The 22,264-nt window shown below is 54.6% G+C and overlaps 1 protein-coding gene across 10 annotated transcripts in view; it reads left to right on the forward strand.

Annotated features, from left to right (window-relative positions):
• ULK2 (unc-51 like autophagy activating kinase 2) overlaps positions 1-22,264 on the forward strand; it is a 69,293-nt gene that overhangs the window by 41,313 nt on the left and 5,716 nt on the right. For 7 of the 10 annotated variants that reach the window (XM_047758750.1, XM_047758751.1, XM_047758752.1 and 4 more), the window contains 11 exons: positions 7,557-7,694; positions 11,330-11,475; positions 12,776-12,856; positions 14,256-14,533; positions 15,330-15,520; positions 15,864-15,967; positions 16,207-16,356; positions 17,822-18,030; positions 20,660-20,838; positions 21,133-21,251; positions 21,603-21,760. In XM_047758750.1, the coding sequence (XP_047614706.1) occupies positions 7,557-7,694; positions 11,330-11,475; positions 12,776-12,856; positions 14,256-14,533; positions 15,330-15,520; positions 15,864-15,967; positions 16,207-16,356; positions 17,822-18,030; positions 20,660-20,838; positions 21,133-21,251; positions 21,603-21,760 (1,753 nt within the window). Of the gene's footprint in view, positions 1-7,556; positions 7,695-11,329; positions 11,476-12,775; positions 12,857-14,255; positions 14,534-15,329; positions 15,521-15,863; positions 16,003-16,206; positions 16,357-17,821; positions 18,031-18,567; positions 18,752-20,659; positions 20,839-21,132; positions 21,252-21,602; positions 21,761-22,264 lie in introns of those variants that run through there. The other 3 variants (XM_047758753.1, XR_007131963.1, XM_047758756.1) reach the window with 3 other exon arrangements.

Below are 22,264 nucleotides of genomic sequence, written 5' to 3' on the forward strand. Positions count from 1 at the left end.
CTGTAATATATTTTGAAATTAAGGCATATGAGACCTCCAATTTTATTCTTCTTTTCCAAGGTTATTTTGACTATTCTGGGTCTTTGCAGATTCCATATTAATTTTAGGATAGAAATTTTTCTATTTATACAAATAACGCCATTGGAATTTTTTTTCCCCCCACTTTTGAGGGCCACACCAGTGGCATATGAAGGTTCACAGGCTAGGGGTTGAATTGCAACTACAGCTGCTGGTCTGCATCACAGCCACAGCAACACGGGATCCAAGCTGCGTCTGTGAACTACCCCACAGCTCATGGCACTGCAGGATCCCCAACCCAATGAGCAAGGCCAGGGAATGAATCCACATCCTCATGGATACTAGTCAGATTCATTTTTGCTGAGCCACGGCGGGAACTCCCACCATTGGGATTCCGATAGGGATTGCACTGATGTGTGTAAAGCACGTGGGGTGATACTAATGACACCTTAACAATATTGACTCTTTCAGTCCATGCACATGAGATGTCTTCTTTAATTTCTTTTAACTGTTTTGTAATTTTCAGCATACAAGTGTTTCATCTCCTTGGTTAGACTGACTTCTCAGTATTTTATTCTTCGATACGATTGTATGTGAAATTGTTTTCTTCCTTTTTGGGTTGTTTCTTGGTAGTGTAATGGAATAGAACTGATTTCTGTGTGTTGATTTTGTGTCCTGCAACTTTGCAGGATTTACTACTTATAATTTTTTTTTTGCATATGAAATCTTTAGAGTTTTCTACATTTAAGACCGTATTGTCTGTGAACAGAGATAATTTTACTTCTTCCTTGCCAATTTGAATGTTTTTTATTTCTTTTTCTGGCTTAATTGCCCTGGCTAGGAATTCTGTGTTGAATAGAAGTGTTGAGAGTGGCCGGCCCTGTCTCATTCCCAACCAAAGAGGAAAAGCTTTCAGTTTTCACCGTTGAGTATGCGTCAGCCGTGGGCTTTTCATATATGACCTTTATTATGTCGAAGCAGTTTCCTTTTGTTCCAAGTTTGTTGGGTGTTTTTATCATGAAAAGGCGTTGGATTTTGGCAGATGCTCTTTCCGCATCAGCTGTGATGAGGATGTCGTTTTAGTCCTTCATTTTATTGGTGGTGTATATCCATCCCATCTGGTCATGGTGTTTGGTTCTTTTATTGTGCTGTTGAACTTGGTTTGCTAGTATTTTGCCGAGGATTTTTTCATCAGATTTCATCGGGGATATTCTGTGGTTTTCTTGTAGTATCTATGTCTGTTTTTGGTCCTAGGGTAATGCTGAGCTCCTGGGGTGAGTTTGGGAGTATTCCCTCCTCTTCAGTTTTTTAGAAGAGTTTAAGGAGCATTGGTGTTAAGTCTTTAACTGTTTGGTAGAATTCACCAGCAAAGCCATCAGGTCCTAGATTTTTCTTTGGGAGGTTTTGATTTACGGATCCAGTGTCATTACTCGTCATGGGTCTGTTCAGATTTTCTTTCTTCATGATCGGTCTTGGTAGGTTGTGGTTTTTGTTTGTTTTGCCTTTTTGTCTTTTCTAGGGCCACACCTGCAGCATATGGATGTTTCCCAGGCTAGGGGTCTAATCAGAACTGTAGCTGCCGGCCTGTGCCAGATCCAAGCCTCGTCTGTGACCTACACCACATCCAGCTCATGGCAACGCTGGATCCTTAACCCCCTGATCAAGACCAGGGATCGAACCCACAACCTCATGGTCCCTTGTCGGATTTGTTAACCACTGAGCCATGACAGGAACTCCGGTAGGTTGTGTTTTTGTAGGATTTTATCTTTATCTTCTAAATTATCCAATTTGTTGGTAAGCAATTGTTTCATAGAGTTTTCTCTTAAAATCCTTTCTGTTTCTGTGGCATTAGTTATGGTCCTTCTCTCATTACTGATTTTGAGTCTTTGCTCTTTTTTCCTTAGTTAATCTTGCTAAGAGTTCGTCAATTGCATTGATTTAACTTAAAAAAATGCCAACTCTTAGTTTTTAAAATATTTCCTATTGTTTTTCTGTTTTCTCAACTTTCTTTACCTCTGCTCTAATTTTCATTATTTCCTTCCTTCTAATGGGGTACACCTTGTCTCCCTATGAAGACAACCAGAGTCTTAGAAAAAGAGTTCTGAAAAAATGTACGTGTACCATCTGTACATCTGCCTATTATGTCTTTCCTCCTGCTAGCTTTGAATTTAGTTTGTGCTCTTTGTCTTGTTTCTTGAGGGATAAAGCTAGGTTTTTGATCTTTCCTAATGCAAGCTACAAACTTCATCATAGTGCTACTTTCACTGTATCCCGTAAGTTTTGATATATTGTGTTTTCTTTTTCTCAAGATATTTGCTGATTTCTTTTAAGATTTCTTCTTTGACCCATTTGTTGTTTTATTAGAGTCGTATTGCTTAGTTTCTTTGTATTTATGGATTTTCTAGTTTGCCTTCTGCTATTGATTTCTAGTTTCTATCCATTGTGATTGATTGGAGAAGATACTTTGTGTGATTTCAGTCTTTCAATCTGTTCAGATTTGTTTTGTGGCCTCTCATGTGGTCTGTCCTAGAAGAGAATGTGGTGTTGGTGGGAGGAGTGTTCCGTGGTGTGTGTTAGGTCCAGTCATCTGTGGTTTGTTCAGGCTGCTGTTTCTTTATTGGTCTTTTGTCTGGTGGTTCCGTCTATGATCTAAGGTGTGGGTTGCAGTTTCCAATTATTTTTGTACAATTGTCTCTTCTACCTTCAATCCTGCCGTGTATTTGCCCCATTTATTTGGGAGGGCTGATGTTTGGTGCGTGAGTATCTATAATAATTGTGTCTTCCTGGTTAATTGACCTTTTTGGCGTTGTATAACACGGACTTTTTGTTTTTACAAGCATCTGACTGAAAATGCACTTTGTTCTGTATTAACATACCCACCCCCTGCTCTCCTTCGGGTACCACTTGCACGAAATATCTTTGTCCATCCTTTCATTGTCAGCCTAACAGGGAAAGATTGACTACTGCCATTTCGCTACTTTTCTTTATGTCTTGTGGTTCTTTTGTGCCTCATTTCCTCCTTACTACCTTTGTATTTTGAGTTTTGTACCAATATACTTTGATTCTCTCCTAATTTCCTATTGTGTGTATTCTGTAGGTATATGCTTTGTGGTTGCTACTGCAATTACATGAAATAACTTACGGTTATAACAATCTATTTGAAACGAATAACAACTTGAGTTGCGTACGGAAACTCTACTCTTATAGAGTATAAGCCCCCCACTTTGTGTACTGGGCACAACTTGCATCTTAGTGTATACCCATGAACATAGATTGATAGTTTGGGAGCGCTTTTGTCTCTTAGATTTTTTTTTTTTTTTTTTAATGGCCAAACCCTCAGCATATGGAAGTTCCCGGCCCAGGGACTGAATCTGAGCTGCGGTTAGTGGCCTGTGCTGCGGCTGTGGTAATGCCAGATCCTTCAACCCACTGCACCAGGCCGGGGTCGCACCTGTGCCTCTGCAGTGACCCATGCCGCTGTGGTCTGAACCCGCTGCACCACAGTGGGAACTCCCGCTTAGATTCTACATAAAAAGACATGCAGATCTCAAAGGAGGGGGGAGAGGAGTGGCAGAGCTCCATGATGGCTCTGCCGCTTCTCTCCTGTCAGCAGTCTGTTCCCTCTGCTTGGAGGCCAGCATCTCCCAAACAGAGCTGCTCTGTCAGTTGGCTTCCCGAGGCTTGTGGCAGGGAGTCCACCAGGGTTGTAGAAATGGGTCCAGAGGGTGGTAGTGAATGTTTTAAAAGAAAAATAATACTTTCACTAAGTGTAAGTGAAAACAGAGATTTAAAAAATGACCGCGTATGCAAACTTAAAACGGTTTGATGCAGGTGAAAGACTACTCTTCATGGAACCGTTAAGATTTAATTATTTCCGGAATTCCCATCATGGCACAGCAGAAACGAATCCCACTGGGAACCATGAGGTTGCGGGTTCAATCCCTGGTCTTACTTAGCGGGTTAAGGATCCGGCATTGCCATGAGCTGTGGTGTAGGTCGCAGATGCAGCTCGGATCCTGCGTGGCTATGGTATAGACTGGCAGCTGTAGCTCTGATAAGACCCCTAGGCTGGGAACCTCCATATGCCGTAGGTACAGCCCCAAAAGGATGAAAGACAAATTTTTTCTTTCTTTTTTTTTTTATTTCCTTAGACCCTCATTTTTATTGAAATTACTTTGAAATGTTTTATTGTATTGAAATGAGTAGGTTTTGACGAGGGGTCAGGAATTTTCCTGGAGAACTTGTTCTATTCTGATACCAGGAAAATGTAATTCAGGGTGTAGCATTTTACTTTCTCATATCTGTTCCAGAACACCTATTGACGGAAATGCATGTTGATGCTGTTGATTTTTTTTTTTTTTTTTGGGAGGGGGGGTTGGCTGCACTTGCGGCATGTGGAAATTCCCAGGCCGGGGATCAAATCGAAGCTGCAGCTCTAGCAACACCAGACCCTTAAGCTGCTGCGCTACAGCAGGAATTCCTCGTTTGATACTTAAAAACAATGTTTTTGATTAAAGCACAGTTGATTGACAGTGCTGTGGGAGTCTCTGCTGTACGGCAAGGTGACCCAGTCATACATGTATACCTTCTTAAGTATTCTTTCCTTTTTTGAACATTTTTATTAAAGCATAGTTGGTTTACAATGTTGGGTCAACTTCTGTGCATCATTTTTTCTTGTTTAAAACAATTGATATTCTAGGTGATTTACAGTGTCGTGCCAATTTCTCCTATGCAGCAAAGTGACCCCGTCATGCATATGCATGCATTTCTTTCCTTAGCATCTCTTGTCACGGTCTCTGCGCCAAGCGACTGGATGTCGTTCCCCGTGGGCATCGGCAGGACCTTGTCACACGTGGTCTGAGATTAACGAAAGCCCTTGAGAGTCTTAGGATCTGAGGGGTTTGGCCTCCAGTGCTGCGGCACGCTGGGCATAGATTTAGTCTGCATTTCAGGAGCCCCTTGCTTGGGTCGGGAGCACAGGAACGCATGTGCGGTGCAGCAGAGACACCGCCGTGCAGCTCAGTCCCGTGCCCTCTCCTTGCCTGGGGAGGGTCAGCAGGGAGGTGCCCACCCAGTGCCCCCTGGAGGTTTTCGTGTCGTCCATCGCTGACAAGGGCTTGGGAGCTGGGGCTTGTGGCTGTCACTGACTGGTTTGCCGACCTGTGACGAGTGGAGGGGACAGGTGCCGCCGGGTTGCCGTGTGCGGACTTGCTGAGCTGCTGCTTAATGGTGTTGACGCGTGTTAGCGCTTGGAAGGGATGTTTCAAGAGGAAAACCAGAATAGACACACTGTGGAAAACTCTCCAAATCGGGCCCGGGAGGCTGGGAGCGCTGCTGGTTGGTGAGTGAAGGACGTGCAGCTGGAGCGGAAGTTCCTTCCGTGTGTGGCGATCTCTCATGACGCCTCTGCACTGAGAAGGAGCGTCCGCTGTCATTTGTCAAAGGTGACTGTGGGTGCCCCGAGCAACGTCGCTCTCCTGGCGGTCGATGGCGGCGGTGATGGCTCGCGGAACGTGGTGCTTCAAGGTGGGGACGTGCTCTGGGGCAGCCCGGGGCCCTCGGCGCAGGTCAGGCCTGGGGATGAGCAGTTTTGGGCCGACCTGACGGCCGCCTTCCTCTGAGGGTGTGGTTTCAGCCCGTGCAGTGTGGACGTCCCGGTTTCGCTGCCTCCCCCGGAGGAGGCCGTCTGCGGCCGCTCGTCCTGGGCTGGGCGCAGCCGCTCCTCTGCCCTCGCCGGGCCCTGGCGCTCCCCGGACGAACCGCGGCTCCTTCCCCGCCCCGGGGACCCTGTTGCGGGTGGGCACTGCGAGGGCTTGGCTTCACCCCGGGGGGACCATCTCGTTGTCATTACGGTTTTTGGTTTTGTTTCATTTTTCGCCGTCGTTCTTTCTTTCCCCCACTTTTTAGGAAGCAGTTTTAGGCCGTCAGACTTGGGAAGACCGGGTTCCCAGCCTCGGACGGAGGCCGGCTCTGTGCCCCGGGCTCGGCGGGGCCTGTCCTCTCGGAGTGGACGCCTGCTGTGTCCCCGCAGCCCCGGGCCTCGCGGAGGTCCTTTGCTCTGTCCCCCTTGACACTGGCCGGGGGCTTGCCGCCCCGAGCCCTGGTTAACCTCGGGATCTTCTCCCGGAGTCGTGGTGAAACAGAGAGGCACCCGGTGGGAGCCCCTTGCTGGGAAGACGGCGGGGGAGCGGCCTGCCGTCCCCCGGGGATCTTGTCCTTACCTCCAGGGAAGGCGGGGGAGCCAGGGGGAGCCTTCACTTCTGGGGCTCACGGCAGTCAAGTGTCTCCCGGCTTTGGGGCCGTCCCCTTGCGGCTCCAAGGGCGCTGCCAGGCAGGTCCTGCTCGGGGTGGGGGGCCTGCAGTAGAGCCCCTGCACCCACCCACCCACCAACCGACCGACCCAGCTGATGCGGCTGCGGCGTGCTCGCTGTGGCCGGGGAGGCTGGGGAGTGTTGTGATTTACGTGGACGAGTGATCCCTTCTGCGAAGTGGGGGCTCCGGTGGTGAGGCGCAGGGGGCGAACGGATGAGATTCTCTTGTTATTTACATCTGAGATCCTCTGACGGTTCCGAACAGTCTGAAGTGACACTTGAGAGGGTTGGCAGGATTCCCGTTGTGGCGCGGCAGAAACGAGCCCACCTCGGATCTGTGAGGATGCGGGTTCCATCCCTGGCCTCATTCGGTGGGTTAAGGATCCGGTGTGGCTGTGAACTGTGGTGTAGGTCGCAGACGTGGCTTGGATCTGATGTGGCTGTGGTGTAGACCGGCAACTGTAGCTCCGATTCGACCCCTAGCCTGGGAACCTCCATATTGCTGCAGGTGCGGCCCTAAAAAGCGAAAAAAAAAAAAAAGAGAGATGATCGTATCATTTGTTTAGATGAGTAAATATGGAATCTAATTCTGTAATGTTGTAATTGGGAAAAGCGGGAGATTTGGTGGCTTTTTTAGAATTACAGGAGGGCGGAAAGATGAAATAAGTCATCTTTCTGAAGGCCCAGCGTTGTCCCTGATGTCGCAGGCTGTGTTGTGGATGGAATGGGAAGCCATCCAGGGAGCACAGCGGGTGGATGTATGAAAAGCCAGGAGGGAAGGGCATGGACGCAGGGTGTGGACTCAGCCGGGCAGGTGCTCGGAGAGCTGCGCCGCGTCGTCCGTCCTCATCAGAGCCCAGGTCCCGGGGTGCCTACCGCACACGCCTCTGCTCGCGCATGTGCTCTTCTCCCAGCAGGAGCGAGGAGCGGGGTCTGAGCCGCGACGCGGGGCGCTGCCGGCCCGGGGCCCCGTCGTGGAGGAGCGCGCGTGCCCTTCTCCCCACACGTCTCAGCGCTCAGCGTGCCCGTGGGTGCCCGCAGGGGCCTTTGAAGGACGGCTGTGGTCTTGGCTTCATGTGTGTGTCTAAGGCGATCATTTCTTACGGGCGTTCAGAAGCGACCACTCGGCTTCGTCAAGAACCTGCTCTGAGCATCACCAGGGGGTGGCCGGAAGGGAGCCTGACCTGACGTGGATTTCTCTCCTTTTTCCCTGAGCGGTGTCTGCAGGCAGTGCCAGCCCATGGTGTCCCCGTACAGTGAAGCGGCACCTGTCCCAGTCCCCACCCAGATAAGGAACTACCAGCGCATAGAGCAGAACCTCACGTCCACCGCCAGCTCCGGCACAAGTCTGCACGGCTCGCCGAGGTGAGCGCGCGTCTGCTTCCTCTCCCGACCTTGGCCGAACTTTTAAAGCCGGTGGTGGGGTTATTGGAAGACGGCCCTTCCCGTGGCCATGCTGGTCTCTCGTGTGTGTGTGTCGGAGGTGCACAAATGAGTAGTCGCACATTGCTTGGTAGAGGTTCTACTAAGCGAGGTTTAAGCCTGGTCGGGTCGTTACTCTAGTGTGGTGTGTATATATTTGTCCATAAGTGTAACTCTTCAGAATCGAGACAGAACTTGTTCAAAAGGAAATCTCGCCAGTTAGAGCAGACCGTGGACATATTACTTCTTCCTCGTCGTAAACCCCCACTAACGTAGGCGAAGAATGACCAAGACATAAATCCACAAAGATAAGTAAACTGAGGATAAGTGTTGAGTGGGCGAGAGCTTTCGGCATTTCGGGGAGCCCGGGAGAGGAGCCCGGCGGTGCCTGCTGGAGCAGAGAGGGGAGCATGCGTGCCTTAGCGACGCGGACACAGGCGCAGTAGCAGCAGGTGGGGTGAGGCCGCGGGCAGAAGCTGGAAAGGGGCAGCCCGGGGAGAGCGCGGGTGCAGAGGGAGGAGAACTTAGGTGAAGAACCGGTACCTCAGGCCCAGGGCAGAGGACGCATCTGCGAGCGAGGACAAAGCGCTCTTGAAAACAAAGCAGAAAAGACCTCTTGGCTGTTGCAAAATATAGTAACGGAAATAAATGAAAACAAACATTGGAAGACAGAGCTGAGGACGCATCCGAAAGAAGTGAATCAGACGAGGTGGAAAAGGTGAATGGAGCGCGCTCCTCGAGGGTTAATTCATAGAGGCGTTTCCGGAAAGAACGGAGTGACAGCCGGGGAGAACACTTCCAGGAAGTCAGCTGGAAAGGGTCTCGAGAATCGAGGGGACAGGATTGTGGATTAGGGAGCTCGTTGTGGTGCAGGGGTAACGAACCTGACTAGGATCCATGAGGTTGCGGGTTCGATCCCTGGCCTTGCTCAGTGGGTTAAGGACCTGGCGTTGCCGTGAGCTGTGGTGGAGGTCGCAGATGCTGCTCGGATCCCGTGTTGCTGTGGCTGTGGTGGAGGCTGGCGGCAACGGCTCTGATTAGACCCCTAGCCTGGGAACCTCCACATGCCGCGGGAGCAGCCGTAAAAAGAAATAAAAAAAATCTCCTTAAAGCATGTACTTCTCTGGGGACCTGCTCTGCCAGTTTCCCAGGGCACAGAGCGCCTCCCTCACCTCCGTGCTGAGCTCTCTCGGGGGCGTTGAGGGTGGAGCGCCTGATGCAGTCGTGTAGAGGCAGATGGTGAGTGCCAGGCTCCGGGTCACAGAGCAGCGTGTGTGTCCTTCGACCCAGCCGTCGGCTTCCGGGGACCTTTTCTGCGGCTGTAGAGTCCTTGCCAGTGTATAAAATTGTCTGTCTACAAAGTGGATCATTGTTACAATAGCAAAGGGTGAGCAAGCAATACCAGGTGCCCACCAGGAGGGGAATGATGCATCACGATCGGCCTGGGACAGCGGAACTCCTGCCAGAGAAGCTGTCTGTGTGCTGAGGTCGGGCAGCTTCCGAGGCTCCTCGTGAAATGGCAAAAGCGAAATTCACTGAAGTGGTTCCCCAGGTGTGGTCTGTGGCTCCAGTTCAGAGGGTCCACGAGGTGGAAACTGTCGTCATGGTGATTCTAGGCCCCTGCTTGCCTCATGCCATGACGCGCGCTCATGGCGCACGGGCAGCGGCGGGAGATGCTGGCATCTGGAACCGTCCGTCAAGGTGATGGGCTCTTTCCCACCACACGGGTGGCACCAAGTGCCTTTAGTGAAGCCGTGAGAGGTGTGGTTTCTCTTTGAAGCTTTCAGCCTTGCCTGCAGTGTAGGCAGAAAGCCCGTTGGCTGCCCGTCGGAGTAGCTGTCTTAAGGAAGAGAGCTCGTGTGGTTAGTTGCAACCTGGATCAGCCACTGTTCACGGGTCACCAGGGGCCCGGGAGGAGGGCTGGTCAGCTGGGCTTGGGGGTATCCACAGCTGTTGGGTTGAAAAGGAGCTAAGTCGGTGGTGGCATTTTGACATGAATGTGACTTTTTTGGGGCCACCTGTGACACCTGTGACACGTGGAAGTTCACGGGCCAGGGATCAAACCTGTGCCACACCGGTGACGACGCTTGGGTCTGTAAGCTGCTCACCACCAGGGAGCTCTCTGAGAGAGGGTAGTGTGTCAGCATTTGGAGTATCTGCGTAACTCAATCAGCCCTTGTTTCCAAGTGGCCCAGTGTTGGAGAACGTGTGTCTGTGGATAGCAGGTCCGTTCCAGGTACCAGACAGCCGGCGGAGAGCAGCGCGGAGTGCGGCTTCAGGCTCCTCGGGGCCGCGCGCCCCGCCCCGCGGCAGCCGCCTCAGAAGTGAGCACCTGCTGGGTGGCGGTTGTCCTCGCGTCGGAAGAGGGCCTCCCGGGTCTCTCTCGGCTGAGGCTGCCGCAGGCTCTCCCTCCAGCCAGGCCTCCGGGAGGCGGCCTTTCCCTCCCGTCCTTCCCCCAAGGGGCACGTGCGACGGAGCAGCCGCCGTCGTCGGGAGCGCCCGGCGGCCTCCTGGGGTGGAGACGTTAGAGAGACTGGCAGCAGCGGCACCGACGTCCCGCTCCCGCTCCTCGGTGGTCGATTTCGCTTTGGGAAGCAGTTTCCGTGAGCGCACGTTACGTGTAATAAGTTGGTTGTTGTTAGTGACTTAATAACTAACAACATTGTGCAGTGTTAACTTCTAATACCGTAAAAGTCAGTTTCATGAACAAAAAGTCTCCGGGATTTTCAGGAGGTTTAAGGCTATAAAGGGGAACTAAGACCAAGAAAAGGGACAGTGATCGGCGTGGTATCCTTTCCCGGAGCAAAGGTGTCATGTGGTACCTGTGTTAAAACGGGGTGAGAATACGATTGTATATTCCCTTTGCGTGTGTGTGTCCGTGAAGTGAGGGCTTCTGGAAGGACACGTGAGCCACCGCAAGCAGTGGGAACCCACACGCAGGACCGAGGGGGAGCCGGGACCGAGGGGGAGCCGGGACCGAGGGGGAGCCGGGACCGAGGGGAGCCGGGACCGAGGAGGAGCCGGGACCGAGGGGAGCGGGACCGAGGGGGAGCCGGGACCGAGGGGAGCGGGACCGAGGGGGAGCCGGGACCGATGGGAGCGGGACCGAGGGGGAGCCGGGACCGAGGGGAGCGGGACCGAGGGGGAGCCGGGACCGAGGGGAGCGGGACCGAGGGGGAGCCGGGACCGAGGGGGAGCCGGGACCGATGGGAGCGGGACCGAGGGGGAGCCGGGACCGATGGGAGCCGGGACCGAGGGGGAGCCGGGACCGAGGGGAGCCGGGACCGAGGAGGAGCCGGGACCGAGGGGAGCGGGACCGAGGAGGAGCCGGGACCGAGGGGAGCGGGACCGAGGGGGAGCCGGGACCGATGGGAGCCGGGACCGATGGGAGCCGGGACCGAGGGGGAGCCCTCCCTGTGCTTGTGCACATCCTGTGTGTGTTGCATGTGGCTGCCTTCCGTGTTTGTAAGACATCCACTCCATGGCCTGTGGTTGGGAGTTTTTGAGAGAAAAGACAATAAATAAAGCTGGAGCCCTAGAACCTGCCAGCGAGGGAGCAACCTTTTCTTTCTCCTCAGGTCTGCGGTGGTTCGAAGGTCTAACACCAGCCCGATGGGCTTCCCCCGGCCGGGCTCCTGCTCCCCGGCGCCGGCGGACGCCGCGCAGACGGTCGGACGGCGGCTCTCCACGGGGTCTTGCAGGCCGTACTCGCCGTCCCCGCTGGGTAAGGAGAGCTTGGAGCAGTTGCTTGCAGCCTCTTCAGCACGACACGGCCTTAGCAGCGCTGGCTCACGACGGCAGTGAGCCTCAGCTGACGGGAGCCCTACCCCACCTCCCCGACTCGGCCCCGGTCTCAAGGCCCTCTTGAGAATCTCCGTGTGGCTCTGCCGAGACGCTGCAGGAAGCGGGACAGTGGTGCAGCCTTCAGCACCGTGGGGATAAAAGCATCTCCATTGGGCTTGGGCTCTACACGCACAGTCAGAAACCCCAAGTTAAAGAACATAAAATGCCTACCTTACTTGCCACTAGGATTTGGGAGGAGTCAACGGTAGTAGAGGGAGTTCCCTGGCGGCCTAGTGGATTGAGGATCTGGTGTTGGCGCTGCTGTGGCTCGGGTCGGATCCCTGACCTGGGAACTTCTGCAGCCCCGGCAAGGCCCAAACCAGTAAAGACGGCGGCATAGTGACAGGCCTGGGCAACGCCCACCATTGCTTGCGGCCGTGGGAGGCGTGTGGCAGCAGCTCCTCAGGGTCCTTCCCTGCCTGTCCCAGACCTGCGGGCAGCAGTAAGGCCACCAGAGGCAGGCATGAAGCAGCACAGCCCAACCCAGCAGCAAGGGCAGTGGGCTGAGATGGAGAAGGGGCTCTGCCGTGGGGCCCTGCCCGCCCGGTGCCAGCGCACCTCCAGGCCATGCACGCATGCACGCGCACACACTCAGGAGCAGGACTCACAGCAGGGAGGGGCGCCTCAGGAGGAGGCAGGGCGAGAAGCACTGAAGCAGGGCCCAGGAGCCCTGGTTCCTAGAGTGAAAACCGCAGGGATATCTGTGTGCGTGTCTTTCTAGGGCCGCCTCCGCGGTGTGTGGAGGTTCTCAGGCTAGGGGTCGAATCAGAGCTACCGCTGCCAGTCTACACCACAGCCACAGCCCCACCAGATCTGAACCACATCTGCGACCTACACCTCAGCTCACGGCAATGCTGTATCCTTACCCCACTGAGCGAGGCCAGGGAGCAAACCCGCAACCTCGTGGATCCCAGTCGGGTGCGTTACCCGCCGAGCCGTGAAGGGAGCTGCTCCTCGTGTCGCGTCTTGAAGACGTGGCCTCGCGGGGTCTGCCGGCCCTCTCCCAGCGCGTGCCTTCGGGGCAGCTGGGTGACGCGCTGACCTCAGTGTGCCCAGCACGCCGGCCGCTTGAACGTGTGCTTAAATTTGCAACGTGTAACGTATGGTGTGCACGTGTTGCCCTCCACCTCCTTCCTTGCTTTTGAGCCGTCTCTCCTCCCTCTGCACCTCCCTCTGCACAGTGGGCGCCGTGCCCGAGCCGCCGAGTCAGTGCTGCTGCGGCCACCCCCAGGGCCCCGAGACCAGGAGCCGGAGCGCCTCAGGTAGGACCCGCCTGCAGCGCCGCAGTCCCGCGGCCGTCTCAGCGGTCGAGGCGAAGTGTTTCCCTGCTGTCTGTGGTTTTAGGATTTCGGTCTGATGCCCCTTGGCACATCCGAGCCAATCGGTGATCTCCTAGTGGGACTCTAAGTCTCAGGCGTTACATGACGTGGCTGAGTTCTTGTTAGTGTCCCGCAGAAAATGAACGTCAATCCAGAGAAGGAGGTTTGATTGTTTGATTAATACTGTTTTTGAAGAGAGCTACCAGTTAGCTTCGGGTGAAGAGAAGCACAGATGCTGGTCTGTCTGCTTAGGTCAAAGGCGGCGGCCTTAGATGTGTGTAAGTCTCCTTCGAGAGCTCGGATCGCGTCGTGTGTGCCTTCGAGCCGTTGGCCGGGTGATGGAGTGCTGGGGTACGGGGGGGTACTCTTGTCTAGGGTTGGCATTTCGTAGTCTGTCTCCCCTTCAAGTTTGGGTAACTTTCTCCAGCTCGTAACGTTTTGTCGCTGTTTGTGTGTGTGTGCATAAATACACGTGCATAGGGCAGAAGCCAGTTCTGAAAAACACAAAACCCGCCACATGTAGGATGAGATCAAGCCAGGAGTGTCAGCAGCAGTTTCAGAAAGACGACCATTTCTGAGGAGGATTCCGCTAAGAGGGTTTGTGCACCTTTCGCCTTATGGGGGTCGGGCTTGCAAGAAGCTCTGAAGAGCTCGTAGCCGGAGCGCCAGGCTTAGCGGGCCTGAAGCTGGCAACAGCAGGGATTGTGGGGGTTCCCTCGTAGCCAGCTGTTCACAGAGTCACGACCCCGCTCCCAGGCTCCGGACACGGTGACCCCTTAAGAGGTGGACTGTCTGTGGACACGTGTTCTCTCTGTGGAGAAGAGGGTACTTCAGGTTTTAAATGAATTGCATGAAACTGCGAAAAATAGCCGTATTCTTATTGTCTTTAGATATAATAAAACCTAGGAAAGGTATATTTCTAGTTGTCTTTCCAACATTCTTTTTTTGAATAAGGTTTGTTCTAGGTTAGTTTGAAAACTTGCTTTTCGTTGCTGTGTGAGAGCAGAGCCATTGTGTTGATAAGACGTGTGTGTGTGTTTGTGTCTGTGTGTGTGCGCGCGCGTATCAAGAGTGGAAGTCGTCCCGCTCAGCGTAGGTTTGGTGGTTTTCATTAGCCGTTTTCTCTCGAGTCCCTTTGGTGCTCAGCAGACCTTGCACTAATCGGAGTTAGTTGCCTGCTGTTGAGACAAACAGCTGATTGTCCTTGGCCCAGAAAACAGCTTTTAGGCTGTCCCGTGGGAAGCCAGCCGTGGGTCAGAACGCTCGCTTCGAGAACCGTCTCTGCTCCCCCGGTGCTCGCTGCCCTCCTCCCTTGGGGCAGCCTCGCCTATCTCCCTGGCAGGTTCTCCGGTGCCGGCTCCGCAGTCCCTCCCGCTGGGCGCCAGGCTGCAGAGTGCCCCCACCCTCACCGACATCTACCAGAACAAGCAGAAGCTCCGAAAGCAGCACTCGGACCCCGTGTGCCCGCCGCACGCCGGCGCCACATACAGCTGCTCGCCGCAGCCCGGCCGGCCTGGCATCCTCGGGACCTCGCCCACCAAGCATGCAAGCTGCTCTCCGCGGAGTTCTGACTGGTTCTGCAAGACTCCTTTACCCACAATCATTGGCTCTCCTACCAAGGTGTGTTTGGGCAGCCCTTGTAGCTGTTCGGCTTTGTTAGCCGTCGTGGAGGGGGCGCTTGGCTCTGGATATGGAGCCGAGGTCCACAAGGGACGCTGAACTAGAGAAGCTGCTTCCTCTCAGGTCCTGGAGGGAGTCCGTACGTCTCCAGGGGCCACACGGGGAGGTTGAGTCAGAGAACGGCAGGCCGTGGGCACCTGTCAGGGCACGGGGGGGGACCTCTGAGGCCTGGGCTTATGGTCAGCAACACAGGGGACATGGAGCGGGGGGGCCTGGGCACAGGAGGGATCCCTGATCCCTGGGCCTGGGGGCGGTGGTGTCGTATCTGGAACTTAGGCTTATTTGTGACTCTGGCTGCAGCAGGGACGGTACCAGGGGCTAGCGTCAATTTAAGGTCCCTGCAAGCCACTTAGCCAGGCAGAGTGGTTGTGGAAGCAGCAGTACCATGGAGCAGCTTAACTGGACGCGGAGCAGTAGGTCGGGAGCGGATGTAGCAAGTGCTTTACGGAAAGGATTCCTGAGAGCAGCCGGAGTTTGAGGAGCAGCGCTCCGCGCCAGGCCCGGTGCGCGTCCTTCACCTCGCTGGGTGCTTTGTATACACTGTCCTGTTCATCCTGAAAAAAGGAAGCACTTAGTGGACGTGAACGGTCGCAGTGGCCGAGACTGGCAGTGGAAGAGCCAGGAGGTGCCTCCAGATCTGGCGGAGTCCTGTCTGTGCTCCCTGCTGCTGCGCCGGCCGCCCGGCGGTTCTACCACTCCAGATCGCGTAGGGACCCGATGCCTTGTGTTTCTCTAGACCACAGCTCCTTTCAAAATCCCTAAAACGCAAGCGTCTTCCAACCTGCTGGCCTTGGTCACACGTCCCGGGCCGTCGGAGGGGCCGTCCAGAGACGGGAATGACCCACAGGCGGGCGCCCCCGGTCTCTCGGGACAAGGAGGCGAGAGGCGGAAGGCGGCCGAGCAGCCCATCAAGGCGGTGTTTGGCAGGTAACGCCGTGCCGAGCGTGCACGACCTCGCTTTCTGCCACAGCACAGCCCGTGGTAATGACCCTGCACACGCTCAGGCCCCGCACACCTGTGTCAGTGGTAGTGACCCCGCACAGCTGTGTGAGCCAGTGGGGAGGCCTCTGCACACCCGTGTGAGTCCAGAGCTCTTCCTGCCCTTCCCGAGCAGCCCGTCGCTGCCTCGAATTGGTCGGGGTCTCTTTCCTGTCTCCTTGTTCCCCGACTTCCCATTAACCCTGTCCTGGCTTGGCTTAAATCGCACTTACTACCGGGATGTCTGGATTTTCAAGACGCCTGTGTTTACGTGCTTGTCGTCGCTCTCTAGATCTGTCAGTGCCGGGAAGTTAGCAGATCCGCGCGTCAGAGCACCTCTGGGTGGACACCTGGGCGGCGCGGACAGTTTAAGTGCGGAGCGGCCAATGGATGTGGGTGAGGAAAGCCTGGCGGCTTTTTCGCGGGTGGTGGTGAGTTTCCTGTGGCCGTGGTAACAGCCACCACAAGCTTGATGGGTGGAACAACACAAGTGTGTTACTGGGCAGTTCCGAGGTCAGGGGTCCAGCCTGGGTGTCACGGGGCTAAAGGTGCGGCCCTGAGGAGAGACGGGACGGTCGGGGTCTGCCTGTCGTCCCACCTCAGACGTGTAACACGTGCGTGAACTCTCGTTGCAGCCCCTGCGGGCGCCTGTGGCGGTGCCCTGGCGCCGCCGGTGGGAATGGCAGCGGGTCCCAGGGCGGCGCTGTTCACGGTCGGGTCCCCTCCGCACGGCGCCGCCGCCCCTGCCTGCGTGCACGTGGCCCTTCGCACAGGACCGGCCTCAGGTGATGCGCCCTCTCGGTCGTCTCTGCTCGTGGGGTGGGGTGGGGTTGGGGTTCACGGAACAACCTAGTGGCAGGGCCGAAGCCGTGCCCTCTCTGCCCGTCACTTCCCTCCGGTGGCATGGACGTAACCATTTCCTTTGCCCTGAGAGGAGGTGATACTTGCAGAAGGCGACTTGATAAAGGTGCGGAGTTAGATGACATGACGCTGGCGTTGCCAGAGACGCCCCTTCCCCACGGAGAGGCGGTCCTGCCTGTTGGTGCTTCTTGGCCCATGTCGAGGCGTGTTGTAGGGTTGCCGCTACATCTGTTTTGAAAGTGACAGGTTGGAGTTCCCGTCGTGGCGCAGTGGTTAACGAATCCGACTAGGAACCATGAGGTTGCGGGTTCGGTCCCTGCCCTTGCTCAGTGGGTTAACGATCCGGCGTTGCCGTGAGCTGTGGTGTAGGTTGCAGACGTGGCTCGGATTCCGCGTTGCTGTAGCTCTGGCGTAGGCCGGTGGCTACAGCTCCGATTCAACCCCTAGCCTGGGAATCTCCATATGCGCGGGAGCGGCCCAAGAAATGGCAAAAAGACAAAAAAAAAAAGAAAAGAAAAGAAAAGAAAGTGACAGGTTGTTGATCTTTGTTTAGAAACCTCAGACTGAATCTTTGCGTGCTACTTTGGATCCCAGTCAATCCCAGGGACGTTCAGATGGGCTGCCAGATTAGCTTTACTCCCTGCAGTCTCTAAGTAGGTAATTTATGCCAGAAATTAAGAGCGTCTTAGGTAGGACCTGAAATGAGTTGAAAGTTGACATCACCTTCCGCCTTGTGCCTTTGTGTCCCTTAAGTTCCCTCAGGCCGAGTCAGGGACTCATCAAGACACCAGCGGGTTCATAAGTGTGTAGGTGGGTAGCGCCGGGGGGAAGAGAGCTGGGCACCTTGGCTTTAGGAGTGTTAAAAGGTGGAGTCAGAAGAAAGTGCTGTCTTTGTACCTCTTGATAAAGCCGACATCGAAAAACGGAATGCTCCGTGTTGGTGAGGCCTGGTGGGGTCTGTGCACTCACCCACGGCTGCTTTAGAAAATAGCGTGGCCGCTCTTGGAAAGAGCTGTGAGAACGTTTCTAGTCGTCTTGGATCGGTGGCAATCCCGGTCCTGTCTCTAGAACCGCTTTGCAGTATTCATTGCCAGTAAATAACTCACGGAATGGTTTCATTGCAATGTTGCAATACAACCGGTCAGAAATAGTAGCATTTCCTGGATGCAGTTCTGTGAAGTGTGCATCCGCTGGCTTTGATCATCGAAGGCAGGAACCTCGGGAGCAGCGTACATGCCCGGAAGGTGTCTGAAACAGTATTTTCAAAGTAGCTGTGATGGAACTGTGCACACGGCTGAGGGGTAAAGTGAGCATGGGCAACTCACCAGGGTCGGGACCTTTCTCCACCGTCCCGGTCTCACTGGCGCTGCCCTGTCCTCTCTCCCGCAGGAGGCGCCAGCAGCGCCGGAGGCTCCCTGTGCTCCGCCAGCGGCCGTGTGTGCGTGGGCTCCCCGCCTGGGCTGTGCGTGGGGTCTTCCCCCCCCGGAGCAGAGGCCGCTCCCAGCCTGAGACACGTGCCTTATGGTGCTTCTCCCCCCAGCCTGGAGGGGCTCATCACCTTTGAAGCCCCTGAACTGCCCGAGGAGACGCTGATGGAGGTGGGCAGAGGCCCCGCGGTGGGCGGCCTGGGGGCGCAAGAGCAGAACACAGCGGAGTCCTGACGGCTCCCCCTTACCCGCTCTGTTTAGAAAACATGGCTGATGTACTTTCAGAGTAATGTGGGGTTTGGGGGGGGGGGGTTGTCCTTTGTTTTTCAGGGCCGCACCTGTGGCTAGGGGTCAAGTTGGAGCTGCAGCTGCCGGCCTGCACCACAGCCACAGCCACACGGGATCCGAGCTGCATCTGCAACCTACACCACAGCTTGTGGCGATGCCGGATCCTTAACCCATTGCGCGAGGCCAGGGCGCAAACCCACATCCTCATGGATGCTGGTCGGGTTCGTTAACCCACTGAGCCACAACGGGAACTCTGTTTTCAGAGTAATGTTGAGGGCGACCCTTATGTGTGACAAGCCTTGGTGGATGGTAAGGGACTTAGATTTTGTGTTCTTGTATTCTTATCTGAAGCTGATGTACTATTTATAGGACTTTCGAAGCATGTCTTTGTCCTAAAACCGTAACTTTTTATTCTCAAAGCTTGCTTTTCTTCATAAGATAAAAATGATACACTTGGGTGTCAAAACTATCAATCAGACTGCCACACCGGCGACACTGAGGAGTCAACCTGCCCTGCAGACTGGGTGCTCACGTTTGTAGCCCAACGCCTCCCCTCCGCAAAGCCTGCTCTGCAGGGTACAGACACTTCGCAGTGTGAAGCATGGTGAGCAGAGGGTGACTTCCTGACTCCAGAGCCTGTGCCACCTAAGTCAGTGTGGACCTGAGGACAGCGTTGAGTGGACTGCTGTCCACTGACCACCAGTCCCTGAATGCAGTGCTAACTCAGCCTGCATTTCTTTCTTTTTTTTTTTTTTTTGTCTTTTGTCCTTTTAGGGCTGCACTAGTGGCATACGGAGGTTCCCAGGCTAGGGGTCAAATCAGAGCTGTAGCCACCGGCCTACACCACAGCTACAGCAATGCGGGATCCGAGCCACGTCTGCGACCTACACCACAGCTCACGGCAACGCCGGATCCTTAACCCACTGAGTGAGGCCAGGGATCAAACCTACAACCTCATGGTTCCTAGTCGGATTCGTTTCCGCTGCACCACGACGGGAACTCCTCAGCCTGCATTTCACATTAAAACCATCAGTTCTCCAGACCAACTCTTTTTTTGGGGGAGGGGGACTTTTTAGGGCCTCACCCATGGCATACGGAGGCTCCCAGGCTAGGGATCCAATCGGAGCTACAACTGCCAGCCACAGCAACATCAGATCCAAGCCATGTCTGCGACCTACACTATAGCTCACAGCGATGCCAGGTCCTTAACCCACTGAGCGAAGCCAGGGATCGAACCTGCATCCTCATGGATGCTAGTCAGATTCGTTTCCATTGCTCCACAATGGGAACTCCACTCCAGACCAACTCTTAAAGAACAGACTCTCCATCCTGGACCTTTCATATTTCTGTTGCATGTGAATGCGAATTAAGTATTTCATAAAAGTTATAAAATATTGCATGCAAAATTCTGGTAGTGATTCTCTAGTAACTTTAAGTTGTTCTTTTAAAAATATGTGTATGAAGTTCCTGTTGTGGCGCAGTGGAAATGAGTCCGACTAGGAACCATGAGGTTGTAGATTTGATCCCAGGCCTTGCTCAGTGGGTTAAGGATCCGGTGTTGCCATGAGCTGTGGTGTAGGTTGCAGACGTGGCTCAGATCTGGCGTTGCTGTGGCTGTGGTGTAGGCCAGCGGCTACTACAGCTCTGATCGGACCCCTAGCCTGGGAACTTCCCTATGCTGCAAGTGCGGCGCTAAAAAGCAAAACAAAAAAACAAACAAACAACCTTAGTTTTGTGATTTCAAAATACATTTATAGCTAAAAATAAATCTCAAAGCAACATTAATTTTAGAATATCCATTTTTAATGTATGTTATTATGTCTGTCTACATTCCTCTCTTGAACTAACTGAAAAAAATCACAGAAAATTTAGATAGTATGAATCACTGTCAACTGAAGAACCACCAGAAATTAAAATCATCTTGAAGAGTTCCCATGGTAGCTCAGTAGATTAAAAACCCAACCGAGTATCCATGGGGATGCGGGTTCAATCTCCGCCCTCGCTCAGTGGGTTTAGGATCCGCTGTGGCTGTGGCGCAGGCTGGCAGCTGCAGCTCCCCTTCGACCCCTGGCCCAGGAACTTCATGTGCCACAGGTGCGGCTGTAAAAAGGAAAACCTGCATCTCGGAGATTTTAAGTCAGTAGAATTCATCAGACTGTCGAGAAGTGGTGGTTGACGTGCGGAATATCATTGCATTCTTATGTCCTGGTGTCTCGTTGCTCAGGTCTTGACTCAGGTGTGTTGAGTCAGGTGCCCGCGTTTCGTTTTTCGTGCTGAGAGGACCATGACCTCCACTTGGGAGGCTTGATTTTATGGGCGCTCTCAAGCACCCGCACAGGGACACCACACACCCTCGCTTGGTTGCATTTGTGTTTCTCTCGCTGGTTTTCTGGGATTTAGAAGTGGGCGGCGCGCGGAGGCGTTGGCCGTGGCCGGGGTTTGGGCGCAGAGCAGGGCGCTGCCTACCCCCCCCCCCCCGGCACGTCTCTGAGACGCGTTGGCTTTGCCGCAGCGGGAGCACACGGACACCCTGCGCCACCTGAACGCGATGCTGCTGTTCGCGGAGTGCGTGCTGGACCTGACGGCCGGGCGCGGGGCCAGCCCCGAGCTCTGCGCGTCCGCCGTCTCCCTGTACCAGATCCAGGAGAGCGCGGTGGTGGACCAGATCGGCCAGCTGAGCAGGGACTGGGGGTAGGTGCCCTGGGCCGTGGGGATTCTGCACCCGGGGTGGCGCCCTTCCTGTGAAGGCCTCCATGGGAGCCGCCGGACGAGGAAGAGGTGGTGTTTTCGTCTGAGGGCACAGGTGCTACTCGGAAGCGCACGCGTCTCTGCACGCTGACCCTCGTCCCTGCAGGAGTCCTCTGTGCCCTGAACGTGTGGCGGAGAATGATGTCGCCTTAGCCAGGCCATGGGGGGGTGACCTGACCCGTAGCCCTGGGCCGCAGCTGGCGGGCCGACGCTCTGCTCTCTCTCTCCTGGGTGCAGGCGGGTGGAGCAGCTGGTGCTGTACATGAAGGCCGCGCAGCTGCTGGCGGCATCTCTGCATCTCGCCAAGGAGCAGATCAAGTCCGGGAAGCTGAGCCCGTCCACGGGCGTCAAACAAGGTACAGGGGCGGGGCCTGGCAGGACCCCTGGGGGCTGAGGGCGCCTTCTCCCCTGACGCTGGGAAAGGGAGCTTGTGATCAGGAGCCACTGGGCATTAAGCATTGGTAAATGGGAGACGTTGCTGGCTTTGCAGGGGCTCGTTGGATGTTTGTTTTTGCCGCTTGACCTGTACGGAGCAGTCGGACGCTTTGTTGTCCATCTTGTCTTCACTGAAAGGAAACATGATTGCCAGTCGCTTGCTTTCAGGGATCATGTAGGGTTGCTTTCCTTAAATCAGCAGGGAAGTTGCATGTCGCTGGCACTCTGTCTCTGCTGGAGAATTGTAATTTTCATTTCAACTTTCTTTCCAGTTGTCAAAAATCTGAATGAACGATATAAATTCTGCATCACCATGTGCAAGAAACTTACAGAGAAGCTGAATCGCTTTTTCTCTGACAAACAGAGGTTTATCGATGAAATCAACAGCGTAACCGCAGAGAAACTCATCTATAATTGTGCTGTAGAGATGGTAACTCCTTTTAAGGTTTACTGTTGTACAGTCGTAGTACTTGTGTCTGAGAGCATGTTTTCGAGTTGACCTTGACGTTATCCTTTTAAAGAGCATCTGTGCTCCACGCGCCCGCGTCCCGAGCACTGTGACTGGCTCCCCCTCAGGGAGCTTCAGACCAAATCAACCTGCAACAAACAAAGAGTTAGGTTGGTTACCACGTTTGGGAGACGCTTACTATTCACTCCTCCTAAAAAGTGCTAACTTTTGAGGAGTTCCCATCGTGGCGCAGTGGTTAACGAATCCGACTAGGAACCATGAGGTTGCGGGTTCGGTCCCTGCCCTTGCTCAGTGGGTTAAGGATCCGGCGTTGCCATGAGCTGTGGTGTAGGTTGCAGACGCGGCTCGGATCCCGCGTTGCTGTGGCTCTGGCGTAGGCCGGCGGCTACAGCTCCGATTCGACCCCTAGCCTGGGAACCTCCATATGCCGCAGAAGTGGCCCAAGAAATAGCAAAAAGAAAAAAA

The sequence above is a fragment of the Phacochoerus africanus genome, chromosome 14 (genome assembly GCF_016906955.1).
Source record: "Phacochoerus africanus isolate WHEZ1 chromosome 14, ROS_Pafr_v1, whole genome shotgun sequence".
Taxonomy (NCBI): domain Eukaryota; kingdom Metazoa; phylum Chordata; class Mammalia; order Artiodactyla; family Suidae; genus Phacochoerus; species Phacochoerus africanus.